The 22,009-nt window shown below is 40.2% G+C and overlaps 1 protein-coding gene across 8 annotated transcripts in view; it reads right to left on the minus strand.

The window, feature by feature from the left end:
• MAP4K3 (mitogen-activated protein kinase kinase kinase kinase 3) overlaps positions 1-21,553 on the minus strand; it is a 194,685-nt gene extending 173,132 nt beyond the window's left edge. For 2 of the 8 annotated variants that reach the window (XM_047743775.1, XM_047743773.1), the window contains exon 1: positions 21,199-21,549. In XM_047743775.1, coding sequence (XP_047599731.1) covers positions 21,199-21,294 — 96 coding nt within the window. In that variant the 5' untranslated portion in view covers positions 21,295-21,549. Of the gene's footprint in view, positions 1-21,198 lie in introns of all 8 variants that reach the window. The other 6 variants (XM_047743776.1, XM_047743777.1, XM_047743779.1 and 3 more) reach the window with 4 other exon arrangements.
• Between the last annotated feature and the right edge of the window lie 456 nt (positions 21,554-22,009).

A 22,009-nucleotide genomic window follows, 5' to 3' on the forward strand; every position in this document is an offset into this window, starting at 1 on the left:
TAAAAAGTCTTAACTAAAGAGGGGCAATGAGTGGCTCAGTCAGTTAAGTGTCTGCCTTCGGCTCAGGCCATGAACTCAGGGTCCAATGGGGAGTCTGCTTCTCCCTCTCCCTCTGCCCCTCCCTGCTGCGTGAGTGTGTGAGTGTGTGCTCTCTCTCAGGTAAATAAGTATATCTTTAAAAAATAAACAAATGATCTTAACTAAAGAATTAAACCATTTAAATGTTTTTTTAATGTTATGAGTTTAAAAAGGTGACTTTAAATCTTGGCTGATAAATAAAAAGGTATTTGTCTCCCAAAACAGCTGATCATATCTGGTAAATAAATAATTCCTGCAAACACTGATGCTAAAAAAAAATTATATCCCATAAGCTTAGTTTCCAGACTTTTCTAAGAACCACCGAAATCAGTTAAATTATATTTTTAAAATACTTTGTCTAAACTCTTGTAAAACATAGTCTAATTAAATTTCATGTTTTATGTGATCACTTCCTATAAAAGTTGTTATAGAAATATTCTTTAAATTTTAGTTCAAATATTGCATGATAACATGTAGAAACAGCTAAGAAATCTCAACACAAACAATTTAAAATCTAACGTAAAAATAGCAACTCTGCCCAGTAATTAACAGAAACCTTCAATTTTGGTTTTTGAAGAAAAAAAAGTTTGCGGAACCTCATGTAACCACAGTTTAGTGAAGGGAAAAAAAAAAAATCTCAACATTCTAAATGAAAACTTCTTGCTCCAGTAGTGTTAGAGAATCAGTATCATACCACTAACCAGAAATAGGAGACCCCAAAAGAAAAATGTCAACACGATGACTGAAATAAAAATGACAAGGACATTACTGTTCAAGCTGAATAATATTCCAAAAACTTAACATAACTGTGTATGTGGCAGGTTTCTGCACAAGGCTTTATAGTCTCTACTTCATGCTCTTTGAAGGTTTGGGGTTTAAGTTTTTATTGAAGGGAGGAAGGATGATAGAGCATGCAACAGAGAAGGGAAAAATGAACAGGTTTTAATAATGACACAGTCTATCCAGTTTATCACTCAGCACTTTCAATGCTTTCTTATTTCTGTCAACTTTGTCACCTCATAAGATTGACATGGAGGGAGAGGACTGCATAGGGATAGTGAGGGATCATAAGTCATCTGTCTATTCCTGAGGCACTGTAAGGACAACAGGAATCCAAAATGGATTTTAAAGGACTTAAAATGGATTTTAAGGATGTACACACGTTGAAAGAAAACTCTGATAACAACAGTGGGTAATCTTTACCTGTATTTACTCCATTATTCTTACCTGTTTCAATTAAAAAATATAAAAATATAAAAAATATAAAAGTAACTTGTAATACCAAACTTTTTCCTGAAGACTGTAACTTCCACAAACATGTATACTTACATTACAGGTCTTTTGTATCATATTTCATTCATGCACTTAAATATGCCTCAAAAGAAAGCTTGAAACCACAAATTTTTAATTCCTTGGACATTAAAAGTGAAAAGAAAGTTAGTAAAGAGGTTTTCTTCCTTTGAAAATTAAGGACAAAAGCTGTCCCTTATCTATGCTCCCATCACTGAATAGCTCCAGTTTTCAAGTGTGCTCTTTAACTATATGTCCCTACCAGTCCCTTCAAATCAGCTAGTCTACCACTTCAAGGGTAGAGGATGGGACAACACCTTTCTGCTTAAATATATTATTTCTCAATCAACTCGTCCAAAATCTAACTCCACATCTCTCTTCACTCAACTTCTAAACCATCTATGTCCAAAACTTCCCTGGTTGTTAAGTGAAGTCATGTCATTACCATTCACTCTTGGGTGGGTACAAGACATTCCAGATAATCTGAAATATCAAACTGAAGATTAAATGTCCACACTACATCACACCCACCTATCCACCATGGGATTAAGTGGTCCCTGCCATGAAGTAGCTCCTTATCCACACTTTGGTTCAAACATCTTCAGCGGTTCCCTTATTTTTATCATATTTAATTTGTACCCTGGAGACAGTTTCTCAAGACATATTTTGGTCTTAATTACTTCTCTAGAGCAAACAGTGACTACAAAGCATAGGTTCTGGAGTTAAGACTACCTGAATTCAAATCCCAGTTTTACCACTTACTAGATGGATGACTTTGGGCCTATTCTTGACTTCTTTTTGTGCCTCAGTACCCACATCTATAAACTGGAAATAACAACAATGCCTACTTCATGCTTCTGAATCACCTGTAATCAGGATTCTTTGCCAACCATTCCAACCTCTCAAGAAAATGACTCTAGAGACAGCAAATATATTCTCCTAACTAGACTCACTAGTCTCCCAGAACTTACCACCCCTAGCCCTCTGATGTATGTGACTCTACTTTCTATTAATCTCAAACTACCTATGTTTGAATATGAACAGTTAGAGGAAAGACCATGGAAAAAGGCCAAGAAAAAACAGTCATTTATAAGCCAAGGAGAGAATCCTCATAAGGAACTAACCCTGCTGACACCTGAATCTCAAACTGCTAGCCTCCAGAACTTTGAGAAAATAAACTTTCATTGGTTAGGCCAGCCAGTCAGTGATTCTTTGTTAGAAAGCTCTAAAAAGGGGCACCTGGGTGGCTCAGTGGGTTAAAGCCTCTGCCTTCGGCTCAGGTCATGATCCCAGGGTCCTGGAATCAAGCCCTGCATCAGGCTCTCTGCTCAGTGGGGAGCTTGCTTCTCCCTCTCTCTCTCTCTCTGCCTGCCCCTCTGACTACTTGTGGTCTCTGTATGTCAAATAAATAAATAAATAAATCTTTTTAAAAAAAAGGGAAAAAAAAAAGGAAGCTCTAACAAATTAATACAAGAACCCAGAAACAGATTCATACAGTCAAGTGATCTCTCACAAAGGAGCAAGGGCAATAATGGAAAAAGGATGGTCTTTTCAACAAATGGTACTGAATCAACTGGACACCTGGACACATGTGGGGACAGCCACATAAGGAAGGAGAGAGGAAGGATCAACCTAGAGAAAGAAAGAATCTAGATATAGACCTTATACTTCTCCCAAAATTAACCAAATGGACCAAGACCTACATATAAAACGCAAAACTATAAAAGTTCTAGAAGACAACTGAAAATCTAGGTGACCTTGGTTTGGATTTGGAAGTGAGTTTTTAGATATAACACCAAAGATATAATCAACAACAGCAACAAAAAACCTGACAAGCTGGACTTCGCTAAATTAAAAAAAAATTCTGCTCTGCTACAGACATTACAAAGAGAATGAAAAGACAAGCCACAGAGTGGAAGAAAATATTTGCAAATCACATAGCTGATAAGGAATATATATCCAAAATATACAAATTTTTTTTAAAGATTTTATTTATTCATTTGACAGAGAGAAATCACAAGTAAGCAGAGAGGCAGGCAGAGAGAGAGGAGGAAGCAGGCTCCCTGCTGAGCAGAAAGCCCGATGTGGGGCTCGAACCCAGGACCTGGGATCATGACCTGAGCCGAAGGCAGCGGCTTAACCCACTGAGCCACCCAGGGGCCCCTATACAAATTTTTTTTAAAGATTTTATTTACTTGTCAAAGAGAGAAAGGGTGTGCACAAGCAGGGGGAGCGGCCAGAAGCAGCAGCAGGCTCCCCCCTAAACAAGAAGCCTGATGCAAGACTTAATCCCAGGACACTGGGATCATGACCGGAGCTGAAGGCAGGTGCTTAATAGACTGAGCCACCCAGGCATCCCTAAAATATACAAAGAACTCTTGAAACTCAACAATAAGACAACCAATTCAATTTTTAAAAGGACAAAAGAGGGGCGCCTGGGTGGCTCAGTGGGTTAAGCCGCTGCCTTCGGCTCAGGTCATGATCTCAGGGTCCTGGGATCGAGCCCCGCATCGGGCTCTCTGCTCAGCAGGGAGCCTGCTTCCTCCTCTCTCTCTGACTGCCTCTCTGCCTGCTTGTGATCTCTCTCTCTGTCAAATAAATAAATAAATAAATATTTTTTTTTTAAATAAAAAAATAAAAGGACAAAAGATCTGAAGGGACGCTTCATTTAAAAAGATATACAGATGGAAAATAAACAAATGAAAAGATTCTCAACATCACAGGTCACTAGGGAACTGCAAATTAAAACAACAATGATACCACTACACACCTATCTGAATGGCCAAAATCCAACAACACTGACAATATCAAATGCCAGCAAGGATGTGGAACAACAGGAACAGGATTTGCTAGATGCTGGGAATGCAAAATGGTGCAGGCACTCTGGAAGACAGCTGGGCAGTTTCTTACAAAGCTAAACAGTCTTACCACACGATCCAGCGACTGCACTCCTTGGTATTTACCCAAATGAGTTGAAAACTTACATCCACACAAAAACCTGCGCACAGATGTTTACAGCAGCTTTATTCATAACTGCTAAAATCTGGAAGCAACTAAGATATCAATCAATAGGTAAATGGATATGTAAACTATTGTACAATCATACACTGGATATTATTCCATAATAAAAAAAAACACATGAACTGCATCAAGCTACAAAAAGATTTGAAGGAACCTTAAATGCATATTGTTAGGTGAAAGAAGGCCACGTGAAAAGTCTACATAGTGGGGCCCCTGGGTGACTCTGGGGGTTAAGCATCTGCCTTTGGCTCAGGTCATGATCTTGGGGCCCTACTCTATCTCTTGATAGATTATCTCTATCTAGATCTTGGGGCCCTATCACTCTATCTCACTCTCCCTCAAATAAATGAATAAATTCTTAAAAAAAAAAAAAAAAGATAAGAGTCTACATACCTATGATCCTAATTATACACCATTCTGGGAAAGGCAAAACTATAGAGACAGTAAAAAGATCAGTGGTTGCAGGGGTGGGGTGAGGGTGGGGGTAGAGGCAGAGGCTGACTCAGATAATTTTCAAAGCAGTGAAAATACTCTATAAAATACCATGATGGATACATGTCTAAAACATTTGTCCAAGCCCACAGCATATACAATACCAAGAGCGAGCCCTAATGTAAACTTAACTGAAGTCCATTAATGTAATGGACTTTAGTTAGTAACAGTGGATCAATACTGTTTCGCTAATTTTAACAAATGTATTACACTAATGCAAGATATTAATGGAGTATATAGGAACTCTGTACTTTTTTTTTTTAGAGAAGGAGGAGGGGGAAACGGAGAGAAAATACCAAGCAGGCTCCATGCCCAGGGTGGAGCCCAATGCAGGGCCCAATCTCACAACCCTCCAATCATGACGTGAGCCAAAACCAAGAGCTGGATACTTAACTGACTGACCCACCCGGGCACCCAGGCACCCAGGCACCCCAGGAACTCGGCACTTCTCGTTCAATTTTTCTGTAAACCTAAAAACAGATGAGCCCACAAAAAAACAGAAGTAAAACCCTGGGTACCATAAATGAAGGGAAATGGAAAAGCAGGGTTGAGGCTTCCACCAACAGTAGCACAAAGATAAAAATAGAAGGGATGGGGAAGAGGAGAAATTAGCCTCTGCAAACTAAATGTCTAAGGTTTTAATATTACTTGAGGACAGGTGAACAGATCTTGGTACAACTCAAAACAATGTTTTGGAACAGAGAACCCTAGATAAAACTAAGGGCCTGGAAAGGACTATGCCTTCAGTAAAGTAAAGACAAAAACAAACCAAAAAAGCAACTCACAAGCACAGGAGGAGGATAACAAGAATCTGTTTCTGCTTGGGCTTTGAATAGGAAGAAAGAAAAAAGTCCCTTAAGAATTCAAAACCAAGAGCCCAGTTGCTCACTTGGGTTTGGGGTTCAAATGTGCACTATCCATAAGGTGTGGGGAACTGCAAACAGAGAAATTAACATAAAGATCAGTCTCAGACCAAAGAGACTCATGAGGTTCCTGGAAGAAGCAAAAGCAAAACTGTTTTGGAAAGATGCCCCCACAATTTGAGCCACAAAAAATTCTTACAGAAAAAAAAACCTGATGAATTCAGAATTAAAATAAGAATCTACCATAAGTGACTCAGCAAACACAACAACAAACAGCAAGATTAAAAATCCTCAAAATCTGAGAAGACAGAATGGTAATTTGAAAGAGAATGTTAAGTATGTTAAAATAATCTAAATTAGAAAAAAAGAATCAAAACTCTAAGAACAAGAAACCACATTTAGAAAAAATACAGACTTGAAAAATAATAAAACAGGGCTTCCAGAAACAGACCTATTAAAATTTAAAAAACAAAAGGGGCACCTGGGGGACTCAGTTGATTAAGCATCCAACGCATGATCTCAGCTCAGGTTTTGATCTCAAGCTTGTGAGTTCAGGCCCCACACTGGGCTCTAAAACAAAACAAAAAAACTGAAGTGAGCCCCATCCCATACCCACCAAATTGTATGCCTAAGTCCTAACCATGAAAGTGATGTTGTTTGGACACAGGGCTTCAGCATATGGTTAGGTTTAGATGAGGCCATGAGGATAGGGACCCTCACGCTAAGGTTAGTGCCCAGAGAGCTTCTGTCATTCTCTGCCATGTCACTCTAGTGAGAAGGTGGCAGTCTGTAAATTAGGAATTTATCACCAGAAATCAACTGTGCTGGCACATCCCAGTCTTAGACTTCCAGTCTCCAGAACTATGAGAAAATTAATTTTCTTACTTAAGCCACCCAGTCTATGATATTTTATTTTGGCAGCCTGAACTAAGACTCCAAATGACCAAATCTGAAATAGCTTGAACATCAAAATAAATGGTAGTGATGAATAAGAACCTAACAAAAAAAATAAAAATCTATAAGTCCAAAAATAAAGTAAAAGCTTTTCATCACAACTGACTGTCAACTAATAAATGCAGAAAAAATTAATGGAATTAGAAAAGCACATTTCACACCATAACAGTAATAACTCAAGTATGACTCATCAATGGGCATTAAAACTAATGGTGCAAGTTAGATGAGGAAGGAGATACTATACAGTCTTAAAATATCTCCCCACAAATTATTTATTAACTACAAAAGGAAAATATAATAACTTTATACTGAGGAAACCTGGCAGATTCACGTTAACCAAGTGATCAAAACTAGTATTAATAATGGAACAAGTGAGCATCACATGCCTCCTGATACTGAGAAGACACATCACTTACATACATTTCTGCCCAAAACGCACAACCTGAATTTGAACAAAAGAAACACCAGATATACCAAAATGAAGGACATTCAACAAAATAAATGATGTGTACTCCTATAAAGTGTCAGTGTCTAGAAAGACAAAGAAAGGCTGAAAAACTATTCCAGATGAAAAGAGACTAAAAAGTCTTGGAAACTAAAAGTGATGTATGATCCTGGATTGGTTTCTGGACTAGAAAGAGAATGCTGTTGTGGACATCATTAGGACCACTGGTAGAAATCTGAATAAAATCTATAAATCAGATAACAGTATTGTCTTAATATTAAAATTTTCTGATTTTGATAACTGTAATGTGGTTTTATTTAAGTGACTATATTTATTTTGAGGAAATATACATTGAATATTTATGGGTAAAGGAGCATGATGTCTCCAACCTACTCCCAAATGGTTCAGGTTAGAAAAATAATATGTACATACAGAGAAAATGTGATAAAGTAAATGTGGCAAAGTGTTAACCACTGGTGAATGTGGATAAGGGTGTAAAAGAGTTCTTTGAATTATTCTTACAATTTTCCTATGAGTTCCAATTATTTCCCCCCCAAAAAAGGATTTTTTAAAGGCAACAAGAGATTATACACAGACACAAAGATATTAAATTTATGAACCATAATACAAGACACAGATTAAGAGTTGGAAAAATCATGACATTACAGGACATGATGAAATAGAAGAAATATCCTCTCTCTTGTTGAATACTTTTTAAAAAGTCAATCAGAGAGAAAAAATAGATTACCTACAAGAAACAACTAATAACAGACTTTTTTTTTTTTTTTTAAAGATTTTATTTATTTATTTGTCAGAGAGAGAGGAGCGAGAGTGAGCACAGGCAGACAGAGTGGCAGGCAGAGGCAGAGGGAGAAGCAGGCTCGCTGCCAAGCAAGGAGCCCGATGCGGGACTCGATCCCAGGACGCTGGGATCATGACCTGAGCCGAAGGCAGCTGCTTAACCAACTGAGCCACCCAGGCGTCCCAATAACAGACTTTTTTTTTAATCATTGTATATTATGACAATAGACCTCTTAGCAACAGCAACAGATAACCAGAAGACAACAGAATATTTTCAAAGTTCTGAGAGAAGGTAACTGTCAACTTAAAGAGTTTTATAACACGCTAAATTATAATTTGAAAGTAAAGACACAAAAATGATACTTTCAAGAGGAAATAAAAAAGACTGAGTTCACCTTACACCATCCCTTACTTGAAAGAGAAAGAAGGTAAAAAAAAAAAAGAGAGAGAAAAAAATAACACTTCCAAATAATGCTCAGCAGGAGGAACACTGAACCCAGAACGCAAGAATACAATGCCAAGACACAATGGGTAGCAATGAAATAAAAAACACATATGGGTAAATGTAAAAGAGAACTGTCTGTATAAAATAGTTAATAAACACTAATCATAGAGATATAAAACAAAGTAGAACCAAAATAAGAAACAACACAAAAAGGAAGGAGGTAACTGAATTAGGCATTCTAAAGTCCACGTACTTACCAGAAAGAAAACAGAATTTTTTTACATTATTATTTTTTAAAAGATTTTATTTATTTGTCAGAAAGAGAGATAGTGAGCGTGTGTGCACACAAGCAGGGGGAAAGGCAGGCAAAGGGAGAAGCAGACTCCCTGCTAAGCAGGGAGTCCAATATGGGGCTCAATCCCAGGACTCTGGGAACATGATCTGAGCTGAAGGCACATACTTAACCAACTGAGCTACCCAGGCATCCCCAAAACAGAAATATTAACTTCACTACACATGTTGAAATTTTAAGGAAACCACCAAAAGTGTAAAAATAAAATGTGTAACTTTCAACTCAGTAGAGGAAAAAGAGGGGGGAATATAAGAAAATGCACTGAATACCATCCAAATAGTGACTTAAGCAGGTTAGAAAGACAAGATTGGCCCTAATGAATTTGGAAAATTTTTATATTATAAATCAAATGAATTCATATTCTTCAGCTGGCATTCATTTGTGTGTATCTTAGGTATCTGAAACATTATCTATCACATTTCCTAACATGGATCCTTACTTTGTCAGAATAACTGTGTGTAACCTCTGCCCACTTTGGTCCCACGGCAGTATTTTTTTTTTTTTTTGAGATTTATTTGTTTATTTGAGAGAGAGACAGAGTGTGAGTGCATGCAGGGGGAAGGACAGGGGGAAGGAGAATCTTAATTGACTCCCACTGAATGTGGAGCCTGACACACATCTCAGTCTTACAACCCTGAGACTATGACCCAACCTGAAATCAACCAGCAGAGCCACCCAGGCACCACCCCCACTCCCAGCAGTATTTTTACCCATATTTACTCTTTTTTGGAATTGTTTTTCCCCTCAGTTCTCTACAAACGCAAACCCAATATTTCGTTAAGTCCTAGGTCAAGATAACGCTCTTCCAGGAAGTCTTTACCAGGCTAATTCCAGCTCATCTTAGCCTTAAACTGAATTTCTACAGAATTTATGTCATTGCTTAATAGTTAAAATCCTGCCTTAGAAATGTTCCTTAAATGTTCCATTTAGGCATATTTTGTTTCCTCAATCTGAACATAAACTCCTCAAAATCAGGAAGAATTTTTTTAGGATCTCCTAAACAATCTGGCACAGTGTTGATTATTCACTTAAGGATGAAGCAAACTTTAAGTTATTTTTCTTCAATAAGTTCAAAAAACATGAAATCTGCAAAATATGCACACAAAAACACATATTTCATATATAAAAATAGCTTGGGTTTTTAAAGACTTTGTTTTCTTTAGACAAGAAAGCTAAAGTGAACAGATTTTAATAGTCATTTCCCATTTTATTTTTTTTTCACTTTTGCCAATTTTAAAAGGAGTCCACATGCTCAGAGCTAAAATATACAAGGTCAAGTGAAAGGAAGTCAGACATCACTAATACAGCAAAGATTTTAATAAAAACTGAATATGTGCCCCACATTCTGATTACCGCACCATCTTGAAGAAGTATTACATAATAGCTATCTTTTACTACAATATTAGAAGAAAAAGCTAGGGATAAAATTTAGAAGTTAAAAGAAAAACAAAACATTGGTAAAATAAAGAAGATCTAACTAAATGGAGAGAAATAACATATTCACACATCAGAAGACTCAATGCTGTTACGATCTCAAATTTCCAGAAACTGACTGCAAATCCTACATAATTCCAATAAAATCCCAGCAGGCTATCTACGTGATAAAATGTCACAAAATTATGCACAAAGACAAGAAAAGAAAATGAGAGGATGCAAAAAGTGGTGAAATCTAAGGTCTAGTTAATTGCACTGTGGCAATCAAGCTCCTGGTTTTGATAATGCACTATAGTCATATAAAAAGATGTCACTATTGGATGTTCGGTATATACGAGACCTCTTTGCACTCTTTTCGCAACTTCCTATGAGTTTATAATTACTTCAAAATAAAAAGTTAAAACAAAATCCCAGCAGACTTTTTTATATAATTTGAAAAGTGATTCTAAAATTCATATGGAAAAAACAAAGGGCTTAAAATAAATGGAACAATTTTGAAAAAATAGAACAAAGCTGGAGGACTCACTACCTGAATCTAAGACTACCCATTAAGCAATAGTAAGCAAGACAGTGATGCATTGGTAGAAGTACAGCCATACAGCTCAACAGAACAAAACAGAGTCCAGAATATCCCCATGTATGTATCCTCAAAGGTGCAAAGACAATTCCTTCGTAATTCATTTACATGAAGTTCTAAAAGAGCTTTTACAGTAACAAATCAGAACAGTGATTGCTATGGGGAAGAGGGATGTGAGACTGACTGGTAAGGGGCACGAGGGAACTCTCTGAGGTTAAGGAAATGTTCTACCTTAATAAGGATGTGGGTTACACAGTTTTATGTATGTCAAAATTCTTCTAACTGAAACAAGATCCATTTCACCGTAAGTAAACTATAATTTTATTTTAGAAATATATAACAGCACACAGTTTTATAAAATATTTGTCTATAAAAAGAAAATACATCAAAATACTATTTAGCTCTTGAGAGTTAAATCATTATTTCTTAAATTATTATTTAAAAAGTTATATGTACACATAATACATATGTCATAATAAGAACAAAACAAGAAAATCTTAAAAATGTATGCCATGGGGGCGCCTGGATGGCTCAGTGGGTTAAAGCCGCTGCCTTCGGCTCAAGTCATGATCCCAGGGTCCTGGGATTGAGCCCCGCATCAGGCTCTCTGCTCAGCAGGGAGACTGCTTCCCTTCCTCTCTCTCTGCCTGCCTCTCTGCCTACTTGTGATCTCTGTCTGTCAAATAAATAAATAAAATCTTTAAAAAAAAAAAAAATGTATGCCATGATAGGGGTGCCTGGGTGGTGCATTCAGTTTAGTGTTCAACTCTTGGTGTCAGCTCAGGTCATGATCTCGGGGTGATGAGATCAAGGCCATGCTGGGCTCTGCACTCACTGCAGAGTCTGCTTGAGACACTCTCTTCCTCTGCCCCTCTCCATCTCACGGTGCTCTCTCTAAAAAATAAATAAATGTTTTAAAAAAATGTATGCCACAGTAAAAATATCTAGCTTGTATTGTGTTCCACTCACTAATTCCTACATCAGTTACCCTCCAAATCTGTAGCACTGTTTGACAGGAAGACATCTTTGCAGGTCTTCCTGGTAATCCATCAGTAAGAGCTGAGAGAATGGTACTGACCCTTATCAATTTCCATTAGTCTCAAAGACACTGCTAAAGAATTGTTACAGTCCACAGAAAAAGGAAAAGTTACATTAGTGTTTCCTTAAAGAAATTACCACAAGAAAATAATGAAACAAAATCTCACAGATACCTCTTTATTTTCTAATATTGTCTTTGTAACTAACATCATTCTCCCACTACTAATTTATTTGAACAAATTATTTTAAGTGCTCCTTTGTTGGGCTTAAAATTTTGAAGTTCTCTTCAAATCAACTTTTCCATCATATTTCTTCACAAAGCCCCATCATATGTTTCTCCAGGATGATTCTCATCAATCCCTTCCTTTCCATTCTCTACTGCTTTTCACTTTGTTTACTCCATCATCACTTGCCGCACCCTTTGCTTACTGCATATAAGCTAGCACAATTCTGTGAATCCCTGAGAGCCCTTAGGATACTTTCCTGAAGGTCTGAAAGGTCAAAATGATTTTCATGACAATATGAAAATGTTATTTGCCCCATTTTACCGTATTGATACTTGCACAATAGAGCAAAAACAATGGTGATAAAACTACTGGTGCCTTGGCATCAATCAAAGCAGTGGCCCCAAAATGCACAACCAATCACTGTATTCTTCACTGCCATGCACTCAAAAGGGGGGGGGGGGGGGAGCCAGTTTCACTGAAGAAACTGAAGAATGTCCTTATTGAAGCACAAACATTATTAATCTTATTAACTCCTAACCCTTAATACAAGACATTTGTTATTCTATTTGATGAAAATACATAAAACACTTCCACTGCATACCAAAGTACAATGGTGGGCTCAAAGAACAGCATGTGTGATTTTCAGTTGCAAACTGAACTAGCCACTTTTCCCATACAAGACCATTTTTATTTGAAAGAACTGATGAATTGGTTATTCATGCTTAGATATCTGACATTTTATGGAAAATGAACTAATGATGGGGCACCTGGGTGGCTCAGTCAGTTAAAGCATCTACCTTCAGCTCGGGTCATGATCCCAGGGTCCTGGGATCGAGTCCTACATTGGGCTCCTTGCCAGCAGGGACCCTGCTTCTCCCTCTGCCTGCTGCTCCCCCTGCTTGTGCGTATACCTGCAAGCATGCACCCTCTCTCTCTTTCCCCAACAAATAAATAAAATCTTTAAAAAAAAGGGGGGGGGGGCGCCTGGGTGGCTCGGTTGGGCGACTGCCTTCGGCTCAAGTCATGATCCCGGACTTCCAGGATTGAGTCCCGCATCGGGCTCCCAGCAATTTGGGGAGTCTGCTTCTCCCTCTGACCTTCTCCTCTCTCATGCTCTCTCTCACTCATTCTCTCTCAAATAAATAAATAAAATCTTTAAAAAAAAAAAAAAGAATTGAGAATCTGTCTTCTAGTTAACCAAGTACTAAACTTCTCAGGTGTAAGTGCTAATAGAGTCAATAGCAACAGATATAACTAGCATACATAATCTTGGTGTTCTCAATGGTATAAAGGGGCTCTGAAACCAAAAAGTTTGAGATCGGCTGCGTTCAGGGTAGTACAACCGTAGACCAAAAAGTTTGAGAATAGCAGATTCGATTTAGCAGATATTTCCATCTTTCCTCTCTGATCCATTCTCATCATGATTGTCAGAATGATCCTGAGCCCTTCGAACATTACTCCTTCTACAGAAACCTTTAAAGCTCTCAACATCCAGGGTGCCTGGGTGGCTCAGTGGGTTAAGCCTCTGCCTTTGGCTCGGGTCATGATCTCAGGGTCCTGGGATCGAGTCCCGCGGCGGGCTCTCTGCTTGGCAGGGAGCCTGCTTCCTCCTCTCTCTCTCTCTGCCTGCTTGGTCTCTCTCTGTCAAATAAATAAATAAAATCTTTAAAAAAAAAAAAAGCTCTCAACATCCTACCACGTCATATCTAAATGACTTTATCTAGTTTCCAAGTTTATAAAGTGGCCCTATCTTATCTAGTACATCTTACTTCTCCATGCGCCCCAACACAAGCCTTCTGTGTTAATCTCCAAGACTTTATCCACCTCTGTAGTTACAGACACCTGGGAATACCAACATCGTCATTCCCTTCTCTGCCTACTTTCCCTCTCTCCCTGACCCCACCCAGCCACCTAAACTTAACTTACTCTTAGAGGCCAGGGGGCAAAAAGAACAGGGCCTTGAATGTTTGGCTTACAAGACTGTACTTAGTCTCCAGGCAATGTAGGAAGATTCTTTCGCTAGGAGAGGATGGATGACCACCTCAAACTTCTAAGAAGACTGTAATCAAACAAAATAAATATCTTATTTGAACATAACTAAAATTCATAGTCAAATCTAAAATTCTTCCACAAAGTTTAAGGACAAAAGTAAAAAATACATTGTCACACTAGGAATCCAAACCTATAATCTCAGGTCAAGGCAGCCCGGAACTCGGAAACGTGGCATCTTCCAGAACAAAGAAGGCTAAAAAACAAACATGTTCTCATCTCTTGAATATAGGGTCTTTTGGTACTGAACAAAATCTTTCCTAAAAGCTCAATTCTATTAAAAACAAAAAACCAACCAACAAACAAAAAACCAAAATAAAACAAATATGTAACAGCTACAAATATTCACTAGTCACTTAAGGTCTTTAAAGTGACATAGTTATCTTCATATGCACAAAATAGGAATGACATCACTTAATATGCAAAAGCTACATTAAGCCTGCTGATTTAGTTTAGGCCTAATAATAATCCACAGTGCTTAAATCGTTCTGTACCCACCACTGGCAGAACTCTAGTTAAGCCCAATACCATCTTTTCTGCAAAACCTGCTATGATTTCTCCCAACCAGAAACAATGATCTCCCTTCTCTAAACTCATGTTGCATATGGTTTGTCCCCCTTCAAGTCAGTTCATTCATTCATTCCACAAATATGTACTGAGAGTCTAGTATGTGCCAGGTACTCTTCCAGGGTCTACGACACAGCAGTGAACAAAACAAAACCACCAGCTTCCTGGATTTACATTCTAGTGGGAAGAAAAAGGTAATACACAACTAAGTAGAAGGTGACAGATGTCATAATAAAAATGAAATTTAGGTGAAGAGCAGAGGTAAACTGTCTATAAAGCTAACAGATCTCCAAGTTCGGCCTCTCTCACTCACGTGAGCCTCTGAGAGTGCTGAGAATTACTGGGACATGCAGAATGCCATAGAAGGTGACCAGTAGCAGCCAGGATGCTAACTGGGAGCATTTTATGAGAGCATTTCTGAGTAAATGCCTAAAGAAACCTCAGACAAAAAGGACCTGACTCTAAGGTTACAGCATCTTGTTGGAACATCTTTTTTCACTCTAAGTAAATATTCACTTTCATAACCAAACTTTTTATTCTCATTTGTTTACTTAATGAGAGCCCCCCAAATTACACAAACTTCAAGCCCTACAAAATCTGGATTCATCCCTGCTAAAGACAGAAAATGAGAGTAGGGTTCGGTTTCCTACAGGGTGATAAGGAACAAACACATTTAAAGGTGACACCTGAGCTGAGACCCAAGGGAAATGAAGAAGTAAACCATACAGCTATTGGAGGAGGGCAGAATTCAGGCCCAGAACACCAAATACAAAAACCCTGAGGCAGGAGCATGAGAAGCAAGAACAGTAGCAGGAGAAATATATAATAATAAGTGATACCACAGCAATTAATAATTACAGAGTATTGCGTGTCAGGCACAGTCCTAAACACTATTCTAAGCATTTCTTCTTTACAGTTGAAAAAACTGAGGCACAAAGGAAAAGGATTAAAGTAATCTAATGGTGGTGAAGTAATAAAGTAAGTAAAGTAAGCTAATGGTGGTGAAACCAAGCAGTCTGACTCCAGAGCCCAGCTCTTAAACCACTCTGCTCAACTATGTAGAGGTCGGTTATCCAGATTATGGAGTGTCTAGACAATCTTTCAGCCAGTAAGAGTGTTAACATGCTACAAAAGAAGAAATCAGCAAGGTTTTGATCTCAAAATATGATAGCTTAAAGTAGGTACACATTTTATGTCCTTATAAATACCAAGCGCCAAGTCTTGTCATTTTTCTCTTCCTCTCAGTCTTTAACACATTTCCTTCTATATTATAGCTATTCAGTGTAGGATGGTTGTTCAATGTACTCTTAAGAGAGAACCAGCAACTATTCACTCTCCATGCAAAATAACCTATTAGATGTTCTTTCACAAGTAAATACATATACACACCAAATCCTGGAGGTGAGCACTTCCTTTAGGGGATCAGATCCATGTTAAAGTCAGATAATCTGTTCTTCTGGGGTTTTTTTTTTAAAGCTCTCAGGAGAAATGACCCCACAATCTGTTCCACTGTCACTTTCCATCCCAAATAAATACTGAGGCTGGAAAATTCTACCTTAATTTACCTTAAATACTCAAACAAGCTTTCTGAAGTTTAGGACCCTTTCCTCAGGTCCCTCTAGACTTTGTCTTCCTTGAAAGCAAAAAGATAAGCATAATCCCAGACAAGCATGCTTTACCTTCAGCCATTCTTTTCTAAATGCTTAAGATATTCATGTTCCTCAACAGAAATTAGGTTTCAGAACGGAGTTTTCCTGTTTTATAAACACTGACTACAATGAAAGAATTAGTCTTTGATGATACTAATCAGAACACCTTGAAATATACAGAACTACAAATAAGCCAACACAATTCACTAAATGCTTGAACAAATTCATTTCCTCATTTCACTGCCCAATCTTCCATTTTTCTCCTGTCGGCCTTCAAAGAGTTTGTTTACATAGACTACCATATGAATGGCTTTGGAGCTTAGCAACATTGCAGCCTCTGCTTCGTGGGGAATGGCTTCCAAACACATACAGATAAAATCAGTATCAACATTTCCAAAGCATGTTCTCTACAAGACACTAATTCTAAGGACAAGCAGTATGTATCACGAAGAAAAAGAATCCCACAGTCAAGTAAGTTTGGAGTTTGCTGGATTAAGCAACATTAAACAGGTTTCTTTACCATATGACTTCTCCATCTTCAGTATACTCATAGCAATTTTGAAATGCCTACCAGGTCTTGTCCAGAATAAAAAATGATTCCAAGGTCCCAAATCTTAGCAAGCTATCCAAAACTGGAGCTTTTGACAAAAGTGGGATACAAGGAAAGGCCCATTTGGAGGCAGATGTAGTCTGCGAAGAGGTCAGGTAGAGGCAATGGGCTCAGGAGCTGAGGAAGAAGCACAAGCTGGAGGCATGGGGGTCATTCACAGGAATCAAGCTTAAGTCGTGAGACTAGACAAGATGCTTCCTTAGAAACATAGTAGTAAGAACTGGTCTTTCAAATACCCTTGCCTTACCCCATCTCCAGCTTTAGTATCTTCAGCTTATCTCCAGCAATAGGTCTAGAAAAACATCAAGACCTGGGGTAGGAATAAGGCAAATCCAACTGAAAAATGAGTGTGAAAATCCTATTAATGCTAATAGATATTGATCATGTAATCTTGTATAGAACCACCAAATTTCTCCAAGAGAACTCTTTGAAATGACAAACCTAGAGATGATTCATTCTTTTCTTTTTGGTAAATGTAATGAACGCTATAAAGCTATCTCTACAGAAAAACACACACACAAACAATACTAAACCTATTAATTTCAGAGGGCTTCACAGGCCTCCTGGGGCCCAACCACTGAGCTCTCTAGTCTTTTCCTAGGTCCCTAGGTAACCCTGGCTACAAACACTTCATCTCACAGATGAAAGCCATACAGTTACAAGACATTTAAAAGTATGACTTTTGGGGCACCTGGGTGGCTCAGTGGGTTAAAGCCTCTGCTTTCGGCTCAGGTCATGATCCCAGGGTCCTGGGATCAAGCCCCGTATTGGGCTCTCTGCTCATCAGGGAGCCTGCTTCCTCCTCTCTCTCTGCCTGCTTCTCTGCCTACTTGTGATCTCTGTCTGTCAAATAAATAAATAAAATCTTTAAAAAAAATAAAAAATAAAAAAATAAAAGTATGACTTTTTTAAAACTATATTTTCCATGTACCTTAAGATACTGCAGAGAAAATATATACTTGTATTTTTTGGCCTTGAAAACATGAAAACTTACTGGGTGATTAAAACTCAAATCATTTATCTAACACCATAAACAGAAGGGCATATGATGATAACAACACCTTCACAACCAAACAGCTGAGAGGCTAAATGATTTTACGAGGCCACAGAGCTAATAAATTCCAGATCTTCCATATTCTACTTCAGTGCTTTTTAACTAAGCCAGACACCTTGGATAAGCATATTACTACACTGGGTAGGATACAGTTTTTAAAATAAAAATCCCTTGAAACACCCACCTTCTAAGAGTGACTATAAATAATTAGGTCTCTAACTTATTTACTTAATCTGATCATTCCATTTTTAGCACCTAAACACAAATTAAAGAGCAAATTATACAAACTGGCTTTGAAAACAAACCCTCTAATGCACTCCTCTCTAATCAACACAATTTGTATAAATAAGAAAAATCTAAAACAGTAAAACAAATATGAAAAAAATCCATTATCTTTACACGTGGACATGATTACAGACAAAAATACAAACAGCTTAAGCTTTGGGTTAGTTATTTAGCAAGCAGGGGGTATAATGCCAAAACCACATGGAGTTTCTCTGCTTTGGGCCCCTGGTATGGGCAGAGTCTGGCAGGTGCGGATCAAGCGTCTATTATCTGATGTCCACTTGGCAGACTCTACAAAAACAATGAGGCCTGGCTGCACAGCAGGAATTAGGTATTCCAATTACTACTTAAAGATCCACTCTAATATAGAGTATGGCTACAACTCACATACTGAACTAAAGATGTGCCTTAATTTCTCCACTGGAGAAATTTATGTTATATGCCCATATCCTATCTTTACAGAGTCAGTAGTGCTACTGTTAAGAATGCAGTCTCCGGGCTCCTGGGGGGCTCAGTCAGTTAAGCGTCTGACTTCATCATCAGATCATGATCTCAGAGTCCTGGGGTCAAGTCCATGTGGGGCTTCCCACTCAGCGGGGAGTCTACTCGTCCCTCTCCTTCTCCACCTCCCCCTGCTCGTGGTCTCTCTCAAAGTAAAATAAAATAAAATAAAATAAAAATGCAGTCTCTAAAGTGTAAGATTCAAACTGTGGCTTTGCCGCTTATGAACTTGGGCAAGTTACAACTCCCTTGTGCCTCAATTTCCTCAAATGCAAAATGGAGTTAATAACAGCACCTATTTCACAGGATTGCTATAAGGAGTAAGTAAATTAATACATGAAAAAATCTTAAGAGCAGTGCCTAGCAAATAAGCACTCCATATATGTTTGTTCTCATTATCATTACCTTAAACGGATGACAAGAGTAATCAACTTATACCTGTATTGCACTTAGATGTCCTTAGGAAATTACAGGCCCTAATTTTTTTTACTTTTTAATCATGTGGCTTAACTACCAGCTGTTTTTTTCTAAATATAGTACATACACAACCAATTATTTTTGTAAAGAACTCGAAAAGAACTTACTGTACACACTGCCACCTAAGACTTAGCCACTAGTAAAGTTTTAGTTAACTTTTCAACTGAATATAACTAGACTCCCCTAACACTTCTGATCTATTTGGATCCATTCACTTCAACTTTCATAATCACCACCAATTCCAAAACACAGCAGTCGTTATTCTTATCTGGACTACTGCAGTGGATGCTGCCTAACTATTCCTTCTCCTCCAATCTACACCACAGTACAGGTAGATCTTTTAAATTCAATTTTACTCCTCTACATAAAACCCTACAATGGCTCCCCATTGTCCTGTCCTAAAGAAAAAACTGTCTGCCTTAAAGACCTAAGGGGCCTGTATGATCTAAGGCCATTCTCTTTCTCTGGCTGCTCAAGCCACTGAGGCCTTTCAAATCCTTACCCCTGTTCCTTGGGGCCTCACAGCCTTCACAGATTATGCTCCCTCTATCTGGCATAATCTTCTCTCCCCATTGCCTCTGACTCCCAAAAGGAGATCAGCTCCTCCTGTTACATGCTCTCATAACCCTAATCTTAATCCTCTTTTCTCCTGGGCAGCACAAAATAAACTGCAATAAAATAATCTAAGTGGTGGTTTAGTGTTCTTCTCCCCGCCCCAATATAAATTCCAGGTAAGACTTAGGAATATGTCTACCTTTTCCTGCCTGCTACAACCCAAGTACTTCGATGTCCAGTACCTTATACCTAATAGGTGTACACAAAACACCTGTGTTATCTTATAAGCAAACTGATGAGACAAATGATGACAGGCAGCAAAATCATCCACAAAACAAGACTAATGCAGAATCCTGGCTGCACTGTGAGTCACCATACATCTTGCGCTGAAGTAAAAGCAAAAACCCTATCGCTTAAACATGGGCAGAAAGTTCAGTTAGAACTAAACTTTCCAAAGTAAAATTTTCTCTGTGCATCCTCAGATGTTATGTGAAACAGGACGAGTTCCACTTCAGTCACCAATAAGAAGATACACAACTAAATCAAGATGCCGCCACATTTGGCACTATTCGCTTCTTGGCAGTCTCTGCGAGGCCAAGAGTTGAACTGGCCAGGGAACAGTGATTTATTTCCCACATTTAGAAGGGGTCCGTCTACAACAGGAATGCTGCACTACTAATGGACTTTGAATTCTAACCTAGTCAAATACTTTCCTGAGTATTCAATTCACTTAAAAAAGGGGGGGGGGGGGGCTGAATTTTATGTGTCATCGACAAAAGCAAGTTTAATGATGCATCATAGTCCAATTAGATTAGGAAGAAACAAAGTTGTTCTTTCCTCCAAACCGGGGGGGATCATACTAAAGAGGTATCTTTTACAAACGAAAGTCAATACTCGGAAAATCAAAAGAAGATGGTACGCGGTTGCTAAGAGGTGAAAGGTTGGGGGGCTGTGGGTGGAGGCTGCCCCGAGTAGTAACTGCCGCCCCGTCCGGTGGTCTGCAGTGCCAGACCTACAGCGGACCGTCCCAGGTCCGTCTGACGAACACAGGTCTGACATACGCCAAACCCCCGCGGTCTGGTTCGTCGCACTGACCCCGCCAATGCAACAAACGGCCAGACCCTCTCCGCGCTGTGCTGAGCAGAGAGGCCGGCTCGCGTCCAGCCCTTCCCGAGCACCGCGCGTCCAAGCAGAGCAATCAGGTAAGGGCTCCGAGGTCTCGGGGTTACCCGTTTGGCCCTTTGTTCGTTCCCAGGCAGCGAAGCGTCGGGCGCCCGCTCCTCCCCACCCCCCACCCCCCAGCTCCCGGGCGCCCGCGTCTCCAGCAGAGGGGAAGCGCAGACGCGGGCGCCCAGACGGCGGCGGCGCCCCCCGCCCTCCCCGCGGCGGGTCCCGACCCCGCGGCCTCGCCGGCGCGCGGCCCCTCGCCCTTACCTTGTAGACGTCGCCGTAGGTGCCGCTGCCGATGCGCTGAATCAGCTCGAAGTCCTCCTGCGGATTCCGGCGGGACAGATCGAAGCCGGGGTTCATGGCGGGCCCCGGGTGCCCCCCGCCTCCCTCCCGGGCAGGGAGGGGGGGCGCTCAGGGGGCCACACGGAGAGTGGGAGCCGCGGCCGGCCCCCTGCTCCCCCGGCGGTCACAATCGCCCGGCTCCACGCTGCGGCCGCCGCCGCTCCTCTCACGCCGCCGCTGCCGCCGGGGCTAACCGTCCCCGCCCCCGCAGCCCGCCGCCGCGCCGAACCCGGGTCACACCCACAAGGAGAGGAGAACACTCGCAGCCCCTCGCTCGGGGTGCAATTCCAACATGGCTTCCGCCTTCGCCGCTCCTCCCCCTCCCCTTACTCCGGCTCCTCCACCCTCCTCCCCCTTTTCCCGGCTCCCGCCCGACTGCGCAGCCGCGATCCCGGAGGGAGCGCTCTTCGGCCCCGCGCGCGTGCGGCTCCGTGCGCGCTCCGGCTCCGCGCGCCTGCCGGGCGTGGGCGGGCGGCCCTGCAGCACCGGACCCCGAACTCGCGCCGCGTTCCCGGGCTGCCAACCCGCACTTGACAGCGGCCGAGTCTTGCTGGGCAGGCGTGACTGCCCCGGGGTTCGCGGTGGTTTGGGGTGGGGGAAGGACGGAGGGGGGGTGAGGGGAGAAAGTAGCTCGTATTCACTTCTCATTCCCCGAACGGCAAAGTTGGACGTTGCTGTATCACGTCCCAACCCTATGCAGGTAGTGTAGTTTTAATTTGCAAGGCAGCCAGTG

Source organism: Lutra lutra, chromosome 9 (assembly GCF_902655055.1).
Source record: "Lutra lutra chromosome 9, mLutLut1.2, whole genome shotgun sequence".
Classification (NCBI taxonomy): Eukaryota; Metazoa; Chordata; class Mammalia; order Carnivora; family Mustelidae; genus Lutra; species Lutra lutra.